The sequence below is a fragment of the Battus philenor genome, unplaced genomic scaffold, assembly GCF_028537555.1.
Source record: "Battus philenor isolate CCGP_79_NKW_IND1 unplaced genomic scaffold, ilBatPhil1.0.hap1 SCAF_26, whole genome shotgun sequence".
NCBI lineage: Eukaryota > Metazoa > Arthropoda > Insecta > Lepidoptera > Papilionidae > Battus > Battus philenor.
Genome location: NW_027181689.1, coordinates 1,874,111 through 1,897,661, shown reverse-complemented (window position 1 = coordinate 1,897,661; position 23,551 = coordinate 1,874,111). Strand labels below are relative to the sequence as shown.

At 33.9% G+C, this 23,551-nt stretch overlaps 1 protein-coding gene across 1 annotated transcript in view; it reads right to left on the bottom strand.

Annotated features, from left to right (window-relative positions):
* Positions 1-23,551, bottom strand: part of sv (shaven) — a 94,973-nt gene that overhangs the window by 5,380 nt on the left and 66,042 nt on the right. The window contains exons 5-8 of the mRNA XM_068768506.1: positions 13,136-13,244; positions 11,245-11,422; positions 9,004-9,089; positions 8,008-8,152 (exon numbers count right to left, since the gene is read on the bottom strand). Coding sequence (XP_068624607.1) covers positions 8,008-8,152; positions 9,004-9,089; positions 11,245-11,422; positions 13,136-13,244 — 518 coding nt within the window. The remainder of the gene's footprint in view (positions 1-8,007; positions 8,153-9,003; positions 9,090-11,244; positions 11,423-13,135; positions 13,245-23,551) is intronic.

Here is a 23,551-nt window from a genome sequence, read left to right as displayed (position 1 = left end):
GGGCGGTAAATATTGGTCCTTTTCATACTTAGGATGGACTTCCGCAACGTAACGCCTGATACCATTAAAAATTTCGAATCAAAAATGTCGATGGATCCTGTTTTGGCCTCTACATATCCGGACGTGTTTGGACATTATACGAAAATTTATTTCACGTCCATGGATGTCATCAAAGTGGAATCAACTTTGATGTACAAACCTAATCGTCATCGTAGTTTTGGATTATTTATCTACAGGAGGAGGGGTGTTGGAGATCGCAGTGTAATATTATGGTACTCAGAGAACACAACTGCCTATCCTCTGGAAACTTGTTTGTGGGCAGTGGCAATCAATTCATACGTGTGAATTTTATGAGATGGTATTTTGGGAATTGAACCCGGGATCTACTATCGTAAGCCTCTATATTCTACTATAAGTGACTCAGAGAAATTACGAGATAAATTATTTTTATTACATTGAATATTACTATTATTTTAATCAAATAATTCAATTACAAATGGATATGTAGATTTAAATTTAAATATTTTTTGTTAATAATCACGTCTTAGACATAATGTTAGTAAGTCTAAAATGATATGATATTTCATTAATAAGTCTCCATAGATTTCCTGTTCCGAAACTCATTTCCCACGCGACCCTACGAAGATGTAGAGACGTAACGGATATCACAGCGAATGCAAGGAAGCGACCGCAGCGCTGCGGTCGTGTGGCATGGGAAACGTTGGCGCTCGATCTCTTTGGGAACGTTCCATTGATAAAATAGATCTTTGCTTTCTTCGAATCGAATCGATAATCAAAAGCGGTCATGTACTTTTTATTACAAATATACAAAACGTGCAAGAAGTTGCTATATCATACAATACTCACACATATGGAGAGACATATAGTATTTACGATGACTAAAGCAAAAAGGATCGTATTTCAATCAATTTAGAATCTATTACATGCAATTTTAAAAGCCATGGAGAAATATTTGGTATAAAAAATTTGGTTTTGAAGTGTTTCGGAATCATAAATGTACCAATTCTTGATTGTCGATATAATGACACAGCATGTATCTCAAAGATGTTGCCATTCGATATTGAAAAAACATATGAGTTCTTTCAAAGATAATTTCAAACGGATATTTTAATTATACTGATATAAAAAGGATATTATTAATTCATAAATTGACACATTCGACGAAAAAAATGCAATATTATACCAAACAACCCACGTGATAATTTTCTTGGAAGGAGATCGAAAAGACCCCCTAAGTCCCAGTTTTATGCCGCGACCTAATAGTTATTTACTCTGTGCTAGAAGATTTAATATCTGTAGTTCTTTGTTTATGACATTGTAAATATTTGCTTAGCACTCAAAGTTTAATTCAAGGGTATTATAAAAAAGACCTGATCAGTCTCCTATGACTGATCAGGTCTCATACGCATTATAGGTTTATGTTGAAGGTCAACAACAACAGGATACAATTTCTATGGAAATATTAATGCAGCGAGCGTGTTAGCAAACTCCAACGATTTCTCCTCTAAGTTTTTTTTACTCTTAAAAGAAATTACATGAAAAATATTTTGATGCTTAAATATAATAACACTGTGTGCCAATCCAGATCATTCAATCTAAACCATTGGTGATGTTATTGGTTGAGGAAGATTTGAGATACATGTATATACAAATATTTATTTACCTGCACGTCATTTTGTATATTGAATTATTTCAATAATCATAGCCATAAATAGATGTGTGAGCAGTGGTAGCTCATTGGTACAAATTGAGATTGGCTTTAATTATTGTTTACTATCAATCTCTACAGACTCTGTACCGTTAAAAGTTATTACCCTATCATATTTCAATAGAGTTTCAGAGTGATCACTTTAAACACGGTGATTGGAAATAGTACCGAGCAGTGGTAGCACAGCGGTAGAGAAGTGAAACTTGCGATCATAGGTCGGTTCGATTCCAGGGCTACAATCTTATGTAATTCACACTGATTTTCGTGCATTGATTATATAGGATTACCACTGCTTATAAACAAGATTCCATAGTATTATCCATAGTATTACATAGCAGTATCTTCTGCGTACCATATTACTACGTACGATTATGATATATCCCCCTGTAGAACTTGAAATGACGATGACAATTAAGTTTGTTGAAACCTGAATTCCACTTTGGTAACATCCGCAGACGTGAAATAAATTTTCGTATTATGTTCCAAATACGTCCAAGTCTGTGAAGAGGCTAGAACACATTCTATAGATATTGAGAGATACCTAGGTTGAAACGAGGAAATAGATTATGGTATATCCTCCTGTAGATAACTTAGCTGAAATGACGATGACAATTAAGTTTGTTGAAACCTGAATTCCACTTTGGTAACATCCACAGACGTGAAATAAATTTTCGTATATTGTTCCAAACACGTCCAAGTCTGTGAAGAGGCTAGAACACATTCCATAGATATTGATAGATACCTGGGTTGAAACGAGGAAGTAGATTATGGTATATCCCCCTGTACATAACTTAGCTGAAATGACGATGATAATTAGGATTGTTGAAACCTGAATACTACTTTCATAACATCCACAGACGTGAAATAAATTTTCGTATAATGTCCCAAACACGTCCAAGTCTGTGAAGAGGCTAGAACATATTCCATAGATATTGAGAGATACCTAGGTTGAAACGAGGAAATAGATTATGGTATATCCCCCTGTACATAACTTAGCTGAAATGACGATGATAATTAGGATTGTTGAAACCTGAATACTACTTTCATAACATCCACAGACGTGAAATAAATTTTCGTATAATGTCCCAAACACGTCCAAGTCTGTGAAGAGGCTAGAACATATTCCATAGATATTGAGAGATACCTAGGTTGAAACGAGGAAATAGATTATGGTATATCCCCCTGTAGATAACTTAGATGAAATGACGATGACAATTAGGTTTTGTTGAAACCTGAATTCCACTTTGGTAACATCAACAGACATGAAATAAATTTTCGTATAATGTTCTAACCACGTCCAAGTTTGTGAAGAGGCTAGAACACATTTTATAGATATTGAGAGATACTTGGGTTGAAACGAGGAAGTAGATTATGGTATATCCCCCTGTAGATAACTTAGCTGAAGTGACAATGACAATTAGGTTTGTTGTGACTTGAATACCAGGTTCGATTCCAGGGCTACAATCTTATATAATTCAAACTTCGTGCATTGATTATATAGGATTACCACTGCTTATAATATATATTATAATATCCCTGTAGATAACTTAGCTGCAATGACGAAGACAATTAGGTTTGTTGAGACTTGAATTCCACTTTGGTAACAACAACAGACATGAAATAAATTTTCGTATAATGTTCTAACCACGTCCAAGTTTGTGAAGAGGCTAGAACACATTTTATAGATATTGAGAGATACTTGGGTTGAAACGAGGAAGTAGATTATGGTATATCCCCCTGTAGATAACTTAGCTGAAGTGACAATGACAATTAGGTTTGTTGTGACTTGAATACCAGGTTCGATTCCAGGGCTACAATCTTATATAATTCAAACTTCGTGCATTGATTATATAGGATTACCACTGCTTATAATATATATTATAATATCCCTGTAGATAACTTAGCTGCAATGACGAAGACAATTAGGTTTGTTGAGACTTGAATTCCACTTTGGTAACAACAACAGACATGAAATAAATTTTCGTATAATGTTCTAAACACGTCCAAGTCTGTGAAAAGCCTAGAACACATTCTATAGATATTGATAGAGAAATAAGTTGAAACGAGGAAGTAGATAAAATAGAAAAAAAAATGTATTACGTTGTAACAAGTTGTTCAGAATTGTCACATTGAAAACAAAAGGACGTTCTCAAATCTCAGGAGCGAACACAATCTGTCGGCAAGTGTCGACCGCATCCTGGTCTCACAGTAAGATGAGCGGCGTGTAACTCGATAACCCACCTGACACGAACGCATTCTCTTTACTGGGCCAACGACTTATAGTAACACGCACGTTACTAGTTTCACATATACTTAAATACGATAAACAATAATGACGATAATCAAATTTTACTTAGATTTCTCGACTGATATATATTATTTATTTATTTATTTAAGACAGGCTTTCACACAATGCTTTGATATACATCTTTACTAAATTGACATACCCAAAAGTCGAACTAAACAGCTTTTTGGTGACAGTCGCCAACATTTGGAACGACCTGCCTGGGTCTATTTTTCCTGATGAGTTGAACTCTGGAGCCTTTAAGAGTAGAATGAACAGGTTTCTTTTCGATGGGAGAGTAGCACCTTCGTCTTTGTCTAAACTTTCCATCAGGAATATGCATTATTCCATTACAACTATTTATAAAAATACTCATCGCTAACCTAACCAAAATTTTAATCATCCAACCAATGCTGCTTAGGCCCCTGTTTCAGATATAGCTTAACATTCCCTTTTGACAAGCCTAAATACTTCTAAAGGTTTGAGGCATTGTGTTCCAATAGAACGTATCAAATTTTTTGAAATAAAAAAGAGATCATTTTTTTTAAATTGTAGACTATTTAATTTCATTAAATAGTGCGAAATATAAATATTAAAGCCAAAGAAATTTCTTTACAAATTTTTATATATTTTATATACGAGGGTCAAACTGAAAGTTCTTAGAAAATCAAAAACTAAGCATTCTAGCAAGTTATTAGTTTTATTATAACTTTTCAAAATAGCGTCCATTTACATCAATACATCGCTGCATTCGATGGAACCATTGAGAAAAGCACCTTTCCCACTCGGCCTTAGGGGTCTGTTCGACGGCGTTTTGAAACGCAGCCACTGCTTCTTCGGCGTCCATAAAATGTTTTCCTCAAAGTTTTTCTTTTATTTTCGGGAATAAATAAAAATCGCAGGGTGCGAGGTCGGGGCTATACGGCAGGTGACCCAGTAATTCCACGTCTGAGGTCGCCAAATAGTCGATCGTTTGCCTGGCGGTGTGCGACGAGGCATTGTCGTGATGAAGGAGGATCCTGCTGCGAGGTCGTTTCTCTCGAACTTTTTCCAAGACAAGTAACAAACAGTTGTTAGTGTACCACTCTGCATTAACCGTTTTCTGATCCTCTAAGACAACTGTCGCGTAATGACCTGTCTTTCCGAAGAACGAGGCCACCATCTTTTTTCCAACACTTCGACCTCTCTTCACTTTAGTTGGCAACTCTTCGGAAGGAAACACCCACTGAGCAGACTGTCTTTTGGTTTCCGGATCATAACAGTAAATCCAGCTTTCGTCACCCGTTAGTATGTCGAACACAGCATTTGAGTCACCTCCGTTAAATTTTTGGATCATTTCTCGGCACCAATCAACACGGCGGAGTTTTTGGGCCTCGGTCAAATTATGCGGTATCCAGCGGGCACAAAGCTTCCTGACCGCTAAATGTTCATGGAGGATTTTGTGCACTTGACTCATACCTATGCCTAGACTTGTCCGAATCTGCTGATAGGTCACTCTTTTGTCAGTCTCTATCATACGCCGCACAACACTGATATTGTCTTCAGTCGTCGCTGTAGAAGGCCGTCCCTCACGCAAATCATCGGTGAGATTAGTTCGACCACGTTTGAATTCATTAAACCAGTTGTAAACTGTGGCACGAGATGGGGCTTCATCGTGAAAAGCCAATCGAAGTCTATCATAACTTTCTTGTTGACTTATATGACATCGAAAGTCATAAAAAATCATTGCACGAAAATTTTCTCGGCTTAAATTCATTCTGACGTGCACAGACAATTTTCAATTTGCCGCCAAATCGTAAAATAAATGACAAATGAATGAAATGTATACTCAATATTATTGGTAAAGAGTTCTATTTTCAAAATTTAAACTTATTTTTTTAATATAATGCTTTTAAGTTGCCAGTTCTAAAAACTTTCAGTTTGGCCCTCGTACGCGAGCTACCGCCCGAGCACACATCTGATTCTACCTCAATGTGTATTTTAAGTTCCTCGAATTTTAAAATAAGAAAATCTTTAGTTTTTATGTCTTTCTAAGGTTCTATATAGGATTTTGACCTTCTTGTATCTTCACACTATATAAGTCTTGCTAAAGGCTTGCGGTAACCTTTTGTTTTGTATGTCATTTAGTATCATTTAGCTAGTTTTTTTGAGTTTCCTCAGTGAGTATTTATAACAATAATCACTTTGGAAAGGAAGATTATAGCCAAAAGTGATAAATAGTGTATACGTACTTACATAAAGTGTATATACAATTTAAATGATCCTTACACAACGGCAGCGAAATCACTAATGGCGTCCAAATTCAAAACACTGTTCGAAATTTGAATTCGAAAGTGCAAGAATTGTGAAACAAAAGTACTGTCGCTGTAGTGGCCAGTAATATGAAATCTGAACTTTTCCTACCTATTATTAATGAAATCTACAAACGTGCAACAGAAATACACGTACATAGGCAATAAAAAGAGAAATATATTTCAATAATAAGAGAATACGATTAAATGTAAATTGTTAATGAATTATTAATGTATGTTGAAGAAGCTGAATCAACGGATATAAAGAAAGACAAGTCTTTATATCTAATGGTACAGTTTAGCGTGTGCCACGCAGAACAGCTTAAAGCGCATGACGTGTTTAAAGAGGTTAAACATCTAACCAAAAAATAAAGTCGTTAAACAAAGATTTGTTACGCACTGAAAAACCTTTAACGTTTGGTGTACGTCAAATGTTTTCACAGAATCCCCGGAGGCAGCGGTTGACCTGCTATCTAGTTATACTGTACTACAGGCATATCTTTATTTTGATTTAGAAATATCTTCATTTGTAAATGCTCATTAGAATGTTTTGATGTTTTTAATTATTTTTTGTTATATATAAACTGCCCTCTCCTTCGTGTCTCTCATCTCCATTCAAAGGTTGTCTGGTAGAGATCGCCTCGAGTATAAGACCGCCTCTTGTACTTCTGTATAAATTGTATTTTCATAGTTATTTTGTTACGTTACCTTTTTATAGTGTGCAATAAAGTGTTAATAAACAAATCAAAAATATTCAAATTTTCACATCTATTTCCAATCATACTCTGTAAAGTGATTAATCTGTAATATTTTGTCGGGTGGCCTGGTAGATAATGCCTATAATGTACAACACAACTTATAAAAGAGTAAAAAACATTTAATTAGAATACTCGGAACTAAATGATACTTTATTGTGGCGAAAAAGTTTAGTGATTTGAGTGATTATTGGTATAAAAACCATACAAAAGAACACAGTGTTGCCACAAAACAAAACAAAATCAGAAAATAAAACTTCACAAGCAAAATACTAATCTGCTACATTTACCTCCAGCTACTTTCAATAATGACGATGGTGTTTTTTCGAGACAGTTTTTGAGCTTGTTCCTCTAGAGCAGAAGAGTATACTCTATACTTTCTCTGCATATACATATATTGATTTTTATGCTATACGAGGTAGATAATCAGCTTTTTAAAGATCGCCCGGACACGCTGTGTGCAAGTCTTTGAAGAGATCCTATTTGTAACTTATGGGGGAAGCCTATTTCTAGCAGAAGACGGTGGTGGTCCATCAGATGGTTAACACGTTCACTGCGGGCCCAATTTTGAAGAACTTTCAGCTGGTGCTGAGGTCGAATCAGCCTCAAGCTGAACTTCCTAGTAGTGCGGTTGAGGCCTTTTCTGCCTCATGTTTCAATCATTTTTTTTTTCAATATTGAGTCAATGCTTCGCAGACATAAAGAAAGCTATATTTGTTTTTGTCATATCTCATACGGTTGAGTGTAAACAACCACCGCACTAGAGAGAAAACTCGAGTTTTACGCGCCGCACCAGTGCAAAGTCTACCATGAGGCTGAATCGGCCTCAAGCCGCAGTGAACGTGTTAAAATGATCAAAATCATCATCACGTTTAGCACATTATAGTTCTAGCTTTTTCTTGGTGGGCTTATGTCCAATAGTGGACACACCTTGATGGTGGTACATACCTGAGTGTGGTGTGTAGTGTGGGTGTGCGGCGTGCTCGTAGGGCGCGTCGAACAGCTCGCCGTAGTAGCCGCCCGCGCCGCCTGCGCCGCCCAGCTCAGACAGCAGCTTGTACTCGTCTTTCAGGCTCCATTTAGACGACCACAGCTGAAACCAAAACTGTATTACTGCCCAAATAACGGTCATCTTCTTCAGATTGCTATAACGCTTTTGCGTCCAGTTACTTCTCTAGAACCTGACTATTATTTTGTAAGTCCACCTAGTGGGGTGCTTTCCCACGTGTCTACTATCGCATGGTCACCACTTTGCCACTTAGCCTATTAACTAACTAACTACTTTCTCCTATATAAGGAAATTTGAGCTTGTAACTTTTACTTTTTAATTTTAAGTAGGTTTCATTGTTTAATGGAATCAGGCGTTACCTCCTGGAAGTCCATCCTAAGCAAGAAAAGGACCAATATTTAGCCACTTCCGCACATGCAGTGGTAGTCGTACAATGAAATGCACCGCCCGCCAGCCCGCTGATAAATGCGTATGCGGCAAACAATGCGAATTACACAACTGCCACCGTCAAATCACTCAACACGTTTTTCACACCGATTAGTGCCGTAGTTTATTATTTTGTCTGTATTGTCTTAGCGATCCGCCCTAATAAATTGTCTATCCAATGTGAATGGACGTGTTGCGATACACTTGGCAGTATTTTATTCAATCCAGAAATATAAGGCACCGGCGGTCATCATATTTTAACTTGACAGTCCCTTGGTTGCTTTCGTTCATCTTTGGAACTCTTCACTCTTGATTCGAGGTCGTATATATCTAGAATAGTCTCCTTCATAGCTCTTTGAGGGACTTAAAGACTGTGGACTGAATCGAGAATCCGTGTCTTCAAATTGTCAATCATTTAAACTATGTCGGCCGGTTTTGTTTCTTTTACTATTACAGTTACAATAAAAAAAATATTTAAATTTAGAACTTTAAAAAAGTAAAATACTTACATTGGAATATATTTGATCACCATTGTAATGACTTCGCTGTCTTTTGACATCATCTTCTGAGTGGCTGTTGAAGTCTCGATTTTCATCTGTTGGTAATTTAAATATTTATTTTTAGAACAATACTAAGATCACTTAATTTTATAGGAACTCGAAACAAATTGAACTATCCTAAAACAAATTTGAATATTTGAATATTTAGATTAGAATAGTTCCTAACATAGTATAGCCTTTAACAATTTGAAACGAGATAAAATAAAAAGAGTGTGTCGTAAAAAAGATCACGTTGGCTTTATAAACAACCTCTTGAAACTAGAACTAGTGTGGAATTCTGTTTTCTGTAATTTATGTAAATTATTTTTTAATTAATTCATTAATAATAAAATATTTAATTAATTTTTAATTACTTCTGTAACTCTTCGACAATAATTTTTGATTTGAAGCCAAAATTTTTAAAAAAAAGGCGGCGGCTTTTTTAACTTAAACTTGAATGCATATTTTTGAAAACCTTCAATGTCGTTTTGACGAATGTTTGCGATAATCTGGAGGGCACAATGGCGATGCGATTTTTAAAAAATAAATGAATTTATTTAAAAATTAAAATAATATTACAATTTTACGAAACTGTACTTTGTTTGATAAACGATTTTTATATTGTAGCTAACACTTGTATCCAAATCATTGAAATACTTTAATTTCGTTTGGAAAAATGACTATATAAATTTCGTAAAAAGAATACTATGCTTTTTAATAAAAATATATTTTATCAACAGTTATTATCAAAAGTGAACTTTGTTATTTACAGTAATATATCTTAAACGGTTTATATTTCTTAAATTAGTCTTTAAATAAATATGTATCGATATTATAATTATATAAATTAAAAAAAATATATATATATTTTATCGACACTGAAGTTTGGCAACACTGGCCGGAGCGTAGACTAAGTCATAAACTTTGGCGAGTTAACAAGAGCAAAATTTTACTTGAAATTATAACTTAATATAACATGGCCAGAATTTGCGTCGGGGATTTAATAGCTCTGTAAATCTTACCGGTCACGCTGTGCGAACACAGCCATGCCAAAAGGATAATAGTGTTGTACCAACTGTGTTTCAAATTATATCGATAATATTTTTTTTATTATTGACCTACACAAATTGATTGATAGACGTAAAAACTTTAAAAAGATGATTCAATAGCACATTTTTTCATTTATTTACACTTTATAACACCAAAACTCTACACAAAATCAAAAAGGAAATGTAACAAAATAACATAGATAGTAACTAAAAAGAAAAGATTCACGTAGTGATAGAAAAGGCGGTCTTATCGCTCGTGGCGATCTCTACCAGACAACCTTTGGACGATGATGAGAGACATGAAAGAGAGGGTAGTTTAGGGTGTATATAATAAAAAAACATTGAAATCTACTAGACATTTCAGAGTAATACACACATATATATATATACACATATTTATATTATTTATTGTTTACTATCTGTCCTTGCGGACTATATATTGCCGGAAGTTATCGATCTATCGCATTTTAAACGAAAAAATAAATTAATATAACATATTTCAGAATGATCACTTTACATAGGGCGATTGGTTGAATAAAAATCAACCAGATTAAAATTTTTCATCTGTGATCAATCATCCTATATAATATATGGAGGTTTACAATACCCGGCGATTAATATTGCAAATCGACCTTTGGAAAGAGACAATCGGCTAATTTCGGCTTCGTAGAGCGTTATCTCACATAGGTAGTGTGTGACAAAGATAATACTCTACGAAGATAAAATTAGTCGATTGTCTCTTTCCAAAGGTCGATGCAAAATATTTATCGCCGGATAATGTACTAATTAGACATTTATTTGTTTTGTATTGTAATGTGCTATATCATATTATTTTCTCTATTGATATTGTATAATATTAATTATAATCTGATACGAATTTATTATCTATTAATGCATAATAATTCTGAGTGATCAGATTATACAGGTGATTGAAAAAATCTATTCGATAAGTATCTACGGCATTCTCTTTTCACTGCACAATGATTTTCTTGAATCTCCTAGAGGGTTATAGAATTCAACGTATCATTTAGTATATACATGTCTAGTAAGAAATGCACTGAGAATATAAAGTATCCAGTTTATTACATTTGACTGAAGAATATATAAGTTTCTTTAAATAAACTGAAGCAGTTTTTAATTTAAGAAAAGAATTTCCTCTCACCTTGGTCTTCGTGCCTCTTTCTCTTCAATCCCGTTGTCGCTCCATTATGTAGACCTTCAACCTGTTCAATTCCCAGGATTCCGTTTATGCTGTAGCTACCAGTGTTGGTGACATGCTGCTCCGTGGTGGGAGATAGCACTGCCGTGGTACCCGGTGCATTACCAGCATGCGTTATGACCTGTTAGTAGTGGTTTAATTTAAATTAGTTCCAAAATTGAAATATAACTTCGTTCTTGTCGTAGTCTCAACTACAAGGCAAATCAATGTAAGAGAGAGGCTATACGATGTCTAATATACCCTCAATAAAACAGATCAGTTTTTTATTTGTAAACGTTTCAATTACATATACAATCAAAGGTCTTATACTGCCCGCATTCAGCGATTTCTTGTGACTTTGACTTTGACTTTGACTATACCTCCAGTGCACCAAGTGGGGGGCGTAACTGAACCATGTCTACAGGTTCACGATAACAACTAGATAATTTATGACTACCAACCGCAAAATCAATGTGTCCCACTAACGAAAAATGTAATCAATTTTATGCATTATTGACAAAAAAATTAACTATATTTAAAACGAATACAGAATAGTAATATGCAGCAGTCGCATTAGCAATAAGACATTCCTCAGACCAGTGATTCCCAAAGTGGTCTATATCGAACCCTAGGGGTCTATGACAACCTGCAAGGGGTCTACGTCAGCGAAAAAAAAATTTGGGGGTCCATGAAATGAAAATGGGGGTCCACGATAGTGGATCTCAACATACACTGATAGTACCTATTTACTTACATCATACTATCTTATAATATCAAAATATTTACATTATTTATAAAAGTACCTATGAAGTAAAAAAAATATTATATATGTTTATAAAATTGTGTAAGTTGTAGGATGTTGGTATTCGCTTTGTGGTCGCAATACATTTTGAACTTTTAAAAACCTGAGAGTCGCAGTCTCAGAGCTTCGCTACCTTGCACTGACTTGTTCAATTCGTCACTCTATAAATACGAATGTGGGACAAATACGTTTCGTTCGTAAATTTACAGGAAATTAGTATCAGGTAAGTAGGGGGTCTACCCAACACAGAAAAACATGGCAAGGGGTTTGCGACACAAAAAAGTTTGGGGAACTCTGTCTTAGACGGTTCAATGTTCGTAAAGAAATCGCAAAATTCATTTCTCTTTCTTAAACCTTCACTAAGATTTCTCAAATTAAATCTTACGTTTTCAGTGCTTGTTGAAGCCTCTTCTTCAATTGGCTGTGAATTTAACATTATCTCCTAGATGGTTTCAGACAAATCATTTAGAAATTCAAGCAATTCCTGAATGTCACTTGATTCTATTTATTCCAACCCATCACGTCCTATTCCATTCGCGATTTCTGTTATGTTTGCAGTCAAAGTTTGTACTTGTACAAATTCTACGTTATTTTCCGCAATAATAACAGACCATATTATTATACTTTTTTCATTAGTCCATTTGACGGCATTTACAAAAGCCATTGGGTTGAATACATTATGGAAGCCTTTTATTATTATGTATGTAATTATTGCATTTGCGAATTATGATTTTTTTAGCTTATTACTGTATCTTCTATAAAATCATTTACGTTCTTAGTATTACGTATTACGTCATTTTTAAAATCTAGCAATGGAAGGTTTCTGAACGTTACCTGGGACTCTATTGTAAAAGGCGTATGCACATTGTAAAAACGTATATACATTGTTCATAGAAATCGACTCTTAGTCAGATTTTAATGCAAGCTTATTTTATCGGAATGGCAGGCCTTCAAGTTCTTTTTTGGACGCTCCATAAATAACTCAGTCACACATTTGCTTCTAAGAGTGTTGATCACTAAGAGAGAATATGAGGTAGAGTTAAATTTACTCACAGACACAACACTACCCTGGGCCGAGCTGATCTCTTGCTCCTGCTGTTGTTGTTGTTGCTGTTGATTGTGTGCGTGCTTCGCCTTCTCCGCTGCCTTGTTTCGAACGATCCTGTCAACAAATATTTAGAATCAAAAAACTATTAATCATTTCGTTCAAGTACATTACCGGTTTATTGAAATTGCAAGAAGGTCTCTCTACCCTCGGCGTTTAAACATGGCAGTGCTGTCAATTTATGGCATGGCAGAAATATAGTTGGTGATGGAACCAGTTTACTTTGTGCAATGATAGATCAGCAGCAGATGATTTAGACTTGCGATCGTAGGTCGCGGATTCGATTAATCTTCGGGGTGCGGGTTTATAATTCACATTTTTTGTATTAATTATGCTTAGAAAAAAGTTTCCAGAGGATGAGCAGCAACATCCCCTGCGTACCATAATATCATACTGCGATCGCAAATACGCTTGCCAAGCGTGGCGATTATGGTAGATATCTTTGAAGAAGGTATAAAAGGTTTGCTGTTGCCCATCCTTTGGAAACTTCTTTGTATGCAGTGACAATCTTATATGAATAATACACAAACTGTGAATTATAAAAGATTGTATCACAGTAACCGAAGCTAGTATCAAATCCTCTACCACTAAACTATTACTACCCATTATTTATTACATAATTATTTATTGATATAACTTCATTATATTAGATAAAAAATATATTTATTTAAAGGTCTTTCTTCTACTCATTAAAAGAGAAATACACAGATTTATAATATCTCAAAAATATCGACGATCTTATCACTTAACACAATTTATTATAGACAATTATCACATGGAAATAGAAGAATGATAAGATTTAGGTAGACGAAGTATGCATACAAACCATATATACATTTACTTATATAGTTGATCAGTGATACTTAAAAAAATTCTGATGAGCAAAGTATATGTTCTTTAGTAAACGCAATTAACAATCAAACCAGCGATCGCAAATCTTGGTCCTCACAGCTATGCTACCTCTGTTCAGTGCTAGAGTACTTATTGCGTATGAAATAACCATAATGATAATCGCTCACAGCTTCCGGCCATAGAAACTGGAACGAGGGAGGCATTCATTACTCCGCTACCCTCAAAAAACCTCTCCGAAGGCCATCAATTAGAATCCTGCGGCCGGGTAGATCCCCGAATGAATCAACCGCCACGTGCGGCGACATCTAACGCCAATATACCGGCGGCCGTCGCGATTTGTAACGCTTCCTCTGCGCTTTGTGTTGCGGTGCGGTTAAAAAACCGTCGCGTGTGCGATCCGCCTTAGGGGGAACTTTCCTAATTTGAAAATTAAACAATAAATTCGAATTTCAAAAATATAATTCGATAGCACTTTTTTTTCTTCAACTTTCAACACTATCTAACGCTGTATGACAGTATAAGTCTTCAGACTTTTAGACTGTTTTGTTAAGTATTGGATTTTAATGTAATTTCGAATAATAAGGACATAAAAATTGTTAAAAAATGTTTCTAATCAAAATTCGGTGGATTCACGTCACTTTCAAACAGATATTCGATATATATATGGGTGGCCATGTTCAGAAACGGATGTCTTAGGACTGTTGTTAAAACTGTTACAGTTAATTCGACTAAAACTTTACACAAAACATTGTTGGTGTATTGAAGAAATTGATTTTGTCCAAAAAAGAACGCGGGATCCGAATTTACCAGTGAGAGGAACTAACTACTTGGTTTATAGTACATATATACATATTTATATATGTACAAATAAAAATAATACTTGTCGTCTCTTGTTAATCCTTATTGCCAAAATCACAGACCATTAACAAGCTACGAAGATGGCATCGCTGAATACTTCTTTAAGAAATCGTATGAAGAATGAGTAGATCACACTAATCAAACAAACTGAAATAGCATAGCGGATTGGAAAGTTGAAATGGCAGTGTGTAAGCCACATAGCGCACATAACATATGGACCCACACGTGGGACGTTCATCCAAAAGTTGGACGGAACTTGTTAAACTACTTCCAATCAATCAGCAGGAGGTTTAGCGTAGGTTTTACATTCACATGTCTAGAACAACATGTCGCAACAATCCTGTTCTATATGAAAAAGACTAAAGGAGATCCTATATCTAACAGTGATCATCATACATTTAAATTATGATGATATCTCTAATATAACATATAAAATTCTCGTGTCACGGTGTTCGAACTTGAACTCCTCCGAAACGGCTTGACCGATTTTTACCAAATTTTACAGGCGTATTCAGTATATCTGAGAATCGGCTACTATCTATTTTCCATACCCCTAAGTGATAAGGGTGGTCCCACCCCTAAATTTTATTTTTAATTTTTTAGACAATTTTTTTTTGGTTTTTATTTTATTATGATACAGCATACAAAAATACATATAAACCTAAATTTTCACCCCTCTACGATCAACCCATATCTTACATTTGTTAATTAAAAACTTTAATTTTTTTTGCAAAACAACGTTTGCGGGATCAGCTAGTAATAATATAAGTTTTTCTACACGATAAGAACAAAACATGGTGCAAAAAATATTTACATGTTTAAATACCTATGCTATATTATGACAATGCTATAATTTAAACAAGATACCGTATGATTGCGTAATTTTCGACATAAGGCAAATTAGGTACATCGCCGCTCCGATGATGTCATTATTTTGTTTCGCGGCCATTTTGCCGACGTCGCGGGATGACAGTTCATTTCCCGCCATGATGGATAATGGCGGGCGCCCCGTGAGTTATTGCCAGTATCTCGCGGGTTGACATATGCAAAAATTGTTTTACGAACTTATCAAAAAGGTCAGATTAGAGTCGGGGATCGTAATAGAGTAATAAGTTTTTACGTTGTGAAGGATTTCGGTGATTGATGACTTGTGTGAATACTACATGTTATTATTTAATACAGTGTATGACAAATGAGTATTTACTCTATTATAATTGAAGACTACTGTATTGATATGATATTAATTTTCGATTTACTTTCTGTTGAAATTGTCCGTATACCATTTTTAAATTACAGTTTTGAATAGATAAAGCAACATTTATATATACACGCTTCAGAAATAGAATTCTTAATTCAAATTATTTTCAGACAGCCTGACTAGTGAGGACCACGATTAACCATGTCAAAAGACTACATTTTTTTCTTAAATTATAATACAGTAGTCTCTCAAAATTTCATCAATTATTGTGCGATATATTTTATTCAAAAATCAATTGTTTTATTTAAAATAAACAACAAAAACGATTTCAAAATTGGAACCACATTATAAAATTAAATTGTTTACTATATATCCCTGTATAGTTTGTACTGCCAAAGGTGCCTGTCACATTCAGATAGGAAAAAAAAATAATGTAACATATTTCATTGTTCGTACAGTTCGATTGTAAATAGGTGTAATATTTTTAAAGATATTCAACCGTTCAAGCTTAAACAATATAAACATTAAAAAATATATATATCTCTGCCAATAAATAAATTGGAATAATATTTACCTTTTTTATAACCAGAAGCAACACGTAAATATTTATATAAATTTATTATTCTCTTTTAAATAAAAGCACAACACTGCAACTACATTACAACACACTACGTAATTGAAACTGAACTATGAATGAAGAAAAGAAAATCCCCGAGTTTTGATGACATGGTGCAATTAGAAACAAAAGTGTTGCCATCTTTAAAAAAAAAGTTTTTTTTAACTTTTTAGTCTTTAAAGACTTGAACCCAAAACAATGCAACCTCGAAAATCTAACGACACACAGTAAAAATTTGTGCTTATTAAGCAGCGACGCAACTTCGAAAAAAAAACTGAAAACGAAACGACGCAAAGCGAGGTATTGGTATATATATAATTTATATATAATTTATTCCCATAACTTATATATATTGGACAACGGATAATTCTTAATATAACTAATGCATTTTCTAGGAAGTCTTTTTGCAAATATTAATAGACTTCCGTTTCCCGGCGAAAGGGTACCTAACCCTTATTTGCGACCCTTGTTTATAACGATGTTTCCGACAACAAAAGATTTAGCATTGACCGCTGTTTGGATTAAAGTTATTTTTTATTAAAATCTATGTTCCACAGACATTACCTTTGTTTTTACAATTACCTTTAATATTTCCAATTTATTTGCTTAAATTTTTGCATGTTACAGTATTTAAATACCTCTCTTAATCTATTTTAACGACGCCCTGACAATGTCATATAAAATTAAGTAAATATAAACATTTTCATATTTTTCACCTACATAATACGACCAAGATATGCAGATGATTTTAATTATTATTACTGTAATGTTGCTATCTAAAAAAAATATAATTATATTAAATAATCTATTAAGATCAATTACGTAACTCCGAAAATACACGTTTGAAATGAGCGGGCAAACCACTCGTGCGACCGACGGACTGGTGGAGGCTCGGGTCCCCCCCCCTAGGTAAACCGGCAACATAGCGGAAGGTAGCGGATGCAGGCAGAGAAAGACCGATCTTTGACAGGAGGTGTATACCTTGAACTAAGTGTCTAATAAAAAAAATGACAATTTATAGTCGATATATACACTTATGGAGCGAGTGATGATAGCTCAGCGGCAGAGAAGTTCGTATTGTAGATCGCAGGTTTGATTTCCAAGGTAATTTAATATAATTCACACTTTGCATTAATTATGTGGAATTGCCACTACTCGCAAATAAGTTTCCGGAGGATATGCAGCAGCTTCTTCTACGCACCACAACACCACACAGATCTTCAACCCACGTGCATAGCGTGGCGATGATTATATCTTTAGAGTCTATGGGCTAAAACTATGAATCTTGTCAATATTGATAAGAATGTTAATAAATATCAATAAATGGCGACGTATGTAATGTTGTCACTGAAAATAAAGATTGGCTGAAGGCTTGTTTTAATTTTTTCTGCGCTTAAAAAATAGCAACTTTTTTATAGCTATGTACGATTTTATTTTAAACCTCCATCTATCTGATCGTGTCTCTGAACTACGTAATAAATTTAAAGATATGCATTAAAAAAATATTTTGTTTTTTTTTTTTTTTTTAATTAATATAAAATTTATTTGAATTTCTTTGATTACAATACCAAGGTAATTCTGAGTGTTCAAAAAAGGTTTCGTTTGATTTTTTATAAAGCTACTTGAAATCCTTTACCATCACTCGGAAGGGTCCTTTAAAATTTTTACAATTATAGTTTGTGTACCTCTTAAATATATATAATACTATAAATTAAGCAAGAATTGTACTGAAAAAAAAAACTAAAATTACAATGATTTTAATTCATGATTACGTATCTAGACCTGGTGAAAATAGTGCGCCTGTATGCTAATGAATGTAATATTGAATTTTGTTTGTAACAGGATTCTACAACATAACATAAACACAGGCTTCATCCACACAATTCCAGAAGGAGCAATTGATTGAGGCTTGAATCTAATTGTCCGTCGATTTTAACAATATTTTTCGTCCACATTGTTTGTAGGTTAATGCGCTCCGTTTGCTATGAATATCCGTATCCATATCAGAACCCTAACTGTGGTAATATTTATTTTATATCACTTACTTAATTTTTACTCGTAAAAAACATTATAGTATTTAGAATTAAATTCGCAATTCCTTTTTCAAATTTCAAAATAAAAAACAGATTATAAAACACAAATAAAACATTCAAGACGTATATTTAGTCTGTGCGAACGAATTGAACGAATGACAACAGGAAAAGGAGTCCGTTGACATCTCTCGAGCCCGCGAATGAACCGAAATCTAAATTACCCAATCGGAAGAATTACGGAGTTCTAAGCGGGAGGAAAAAAAAATCAAATGTCAAAACGGGGCTGCCAGAGTTATTGCTCCAATTACCTCTCCCTCGATTAAAAATGTCTTGGCGTTTTGCAACTTGGCGATTTTTTATTCGGAGGGTTTTTTTTTTATTTCATTGCTGCCATTATGGTGTTTTTATGATTATGACACCGTTATGGTGAGTTGGTTCTCTCGAGTCGTTTTACCTTTTTTTTTTTAATGGGTGTTGCTCGCTCGAGTGTTGCTTTTAAACTTTTGTTGCCGGCCTTATATGTATATATTTTAAATTTATAACAATTTGCCTTCGCTTTTTAGAGAGCATTTATAAGTGCGTATAAAAAATATTTGCTTTACAAACAGATATATGAAGCAGTTCACATGTGTGTGTGTATATATAATTTTCGTAACACTGCATTATAATTAAATACCTATGTTTATAACCAAACATTTGAGTTCATATATTAATACGTATTATCTATCGTTTCAGCCCATAGACTCATCCAAAGATATCTATGAGGATATATACCATAATCGCCACGCTTGGTAGGCGGGTTGGCGATTGCAGTGTGGTATTGTGGTAGGGAAAGAACGGTACTACCCATCCTCTGAAAATTTGTTAGTACGCAGTGGAAATCTTAACAAACAAAATCAACAAAATAACAGTTTTCAATGAGAGATTCGTGAGTATCATGTTAAGTATCAAATAGTTTCTTAATATATAACGTCTATGACATTTCGTATTTGTATGTTTGGTATTCTATAGTTACCAAATTCATTTAAATTTGGAAAAATATTATTTTATTTAACTATATTATTTGGGTACCATACTTACGTCTTTCTATATATATATATATATATATATATATATATATATATATATATATATATATATATATGTATATATATATATATGTGTGTATATATATATACATAGCCTGTAAAGTTATAGATTTAGTTTTTATTAATTTTATGTCCCCACAGAGGTTTCATTTCAATAGACTTCTGTATCAACAACTCTAACAATCTTTCGAGTGAAAACTATGGATACAGGCCGCTTTGAATCAGTCCTTTTGAAAAAGAAAAAAGTTAAAGATGATAACTTTAAGAGATGTTACATTAATTTACTTTTTTTCCTATTGGAACGCGACAGGATATCTTCTATATGTGCAAAGTCAATGACTTATGGTATACGTAAATTAAAAAAAAAAACAGTAATTCGAATTTTAAAAATTGCTATATCTGAAACCATATATAGGGTGTACCATACGTTAATTGACAGCAAATATACACCTATAAACAATCGCCATGTATACAATTAAAGACTGAGAAATGCGCTGATGGAGCAGAAACGCAAGAGTCAATTTTAAAGCAATCGTGTGCTCCATTCGAGGGTGATTTCGACCCCTCGGCACGCGGCTGGCACGTGCACTTAATGTACGCTATACTTCCTCCGCGGTCACATGACGACTAAATATAAACCATTTGGAAGATGCAACTTCGTATCAACCGTGCGAACTTGAAAACTAACTTCATATACTTATTAGATTTGTGAGTGAGACTAAACAGAAGGTTCTATCTCTTGTAATTTTATTTAAAATGTCCTTTAAAACAGACTTTACGAGTGGCAGGTCGCAATAAAAATAAACAGAAAGTAACTTTGAATAAGTTTGAAAAAACATTTCGTTCCCTGTTTTTTTGTCTTTAAAATGTGTTGAACTACTTCATTGGATTCACTCGTTTTCGTCATAATAAAAATGAACAATATCTTGTTATATAGTTTTACTAATTTTTTTTAAATGTCGTCAAAACCAGCCAGACTCAAATAGTAATTTCAAATACTTTTTCTCCGACCTATATGACTAAAATTTTACATTTGTGTTATCGTTTTAATTTTAATTTTATATGCTTTATTCTACACCCTAGAAAACATGTTAATAAGTACATAAAAGTTTTAAAAAAATTACAATGGGCGGTCTTATCACACGAGGCAATTTCTTCCAAACAACCATACGGGTAGTATCGTATATATATAAACAACACATACATATATATGTATATAGCATATATACTTATAATAAATAATTATAATACATATAACAGTGTAACATATTTTATAAATATAATAAATATTGTCTCAAGTTTAGCAAAAATAATAAAAAAACGAAAAAATACCACGATCATTGAAATGTGCTACAAAATAATACGAAAACCAGTTTGATACGCAAAATCTTAACTAATTTAAAATTCCCCAAGAGCAACAATTCTGGTATTTGAGACCAATAATTCTGGTTTGTTGTCCTGTACTGGACCTGCTGCATTCCCGAGATGAGTTAGAACGGAATGAGGGTACGAAAGCCTATTGTCTAGAGTTTCACGAACATTTATTTTTGTATATACAAACTCTATAATAATAGTTATACACAGGATGTTCGATTATTGGTGTAAAAGTGTGTGATAATATTCGCTTGCATGTTTAGTTCTACAAGGATATCAATATTTATCAAATATCTATGCGTTTAATTTTATATTACACTTTATCGAAAAAAAAAAACAATCTGTCATATCCTTATCAGAGGATATCGAAGGCTAAATTACTAAACGGTAGCGTATGAGGAAGATAAAAAGGCACACGTTCACAAATTAATAACAGGAGTGCCAACAAGTGGGGAGTTTTATCTTATCTGGCAACACTACGCGTAATTAGACACGCGGACTTTCCGCCGACTTTCGGGGAAGTCCTTTTAATAGTTTATAGATATTGTGGTAAATGATCTGTAAATTATTACCATCATTAGAACATATATATATATATAATTTGTATCACTAGTGTTTTTTTACAATATTTATTTTTTGCTTTAACTAAACGCAGACAGTTGGGAGAGGGTTGCCGCTATTTGATACGGAAAACATACGAGTATATATTAGTGATGATAGTTTTTGTATATGTTATTGAATGTTGAATTCTCTTGTTGAAGCCTTATAGAGTTAATTAAGCTGCTAGTTCCGTGTCGTTTGCCTCGACGTCACATGAGCCATCCTGGGTGGGTCTCATTTTTGGACCACCACTGGGCTGCATTCTATTATCCCACGAATGTGCAGTTCTTATAACAGAATACATTAACAATTGCCTGCCATGGATATCTTTTGCAGCTCTTATAAAGTTTTTAATAATAATTTACTTTATCCATAACAGATTCTCAATTTAAATTTAGTATATTAAAGCACACAGCAGGATCACGCTCTGGATGATCATTTTCAAATTAAGAACTCTTTTGATATCTAAAGCATAGTTTTCATCTTACGTGCAATCACTTTTCTCTTCAACGTATATTAAATCGATTATTTTCATTCTATGCGGTCTGATCTTTTTGTAATGTTGAACACATAGTAGAACCAAACGGTAACTTTTATTGTAATTATATGTACTGATAGTGCATCTAAATAAATAAATAAATAGTTATTAAAAAGTATATTAAGTTTGTAAAAATAAAGACAAAAGATAATTTAGAAACATTCTAAAATCCTTGAGGATATGACAAGGATATCTTCTAGACTGTAATTATTCCTATTTTTATTACTAATAGAATTCACTGCTCCCTGGTAAACGACAAAACTTCATCTATAAGGAATATATTTTTTAAAAACAGGAAGCAAAATAGAACCTACAAGATAGACAAAACGTCGTTAAGAGTTTCAGAAAAGGCTGGATGGCGCTTTCAGTCCTATTAGAAATAGAAGGCCCAATGTCTATTAGTGGACGTTTTACGACTGAAATTATTGTGAAGTGGTCAGATTAGGCAAAAACCGAAAATAATTAAATAAATATGAATTGATTTGAAATTCTTTTAGTACGTGATAAATTGTATGGTTCGTAGCTGCGTAGAACTAACCTCTACGAAGCTTCGTAGATGCTGCTACGAGGCAATATATCAATTGATTGTTTATATATCAATCATATTATCGAGCATGGAATATTAAAAGCAAAACGTTGTATTATCGTCTAGTGTATTATTATATTTCACGGACACTGGCAATAACTCAATGGACGCAAGGCGCGGGATGTCCGGTGCGCGCGTAGCACGTGTCCCGGCTTCCGGTGCCGCCATCTTTGTTCCCCCGCTCACTTCCCGGTTTCCGGGATTCGCTCTCGGCGCAGTCACGCAACCCCTTGACTGTGGGGCCATGAAATATGCAATAATTTAATTGTTATATTTAATATGTTTTATTTTGTTATTGCTTTTTTATGATCAACCGTATTGTCGCATGTGCATTACAACTTCGTCGCACTCAAGTTATATTAGATTTTTTTTATTAAAAACTTTAATAAAAATCAACAGTTACTTATTTCAAGTTTTGTAAACGCATGACTCGGATGTACTTTGAAACTCAAGTATGACCCGAAGAATTATCCAGTGTCAGAGTAAATAGGTACGTACTGACTCTACATGCTTCATTTAAGACCACATCATCGCTTTCCATTGGGCGAGTTGGTGATCAAATGGGGACAAGAAATCTTGAAAAAAAAGACATCTTTTTCATAACTTCCTTAAGGCACGGTG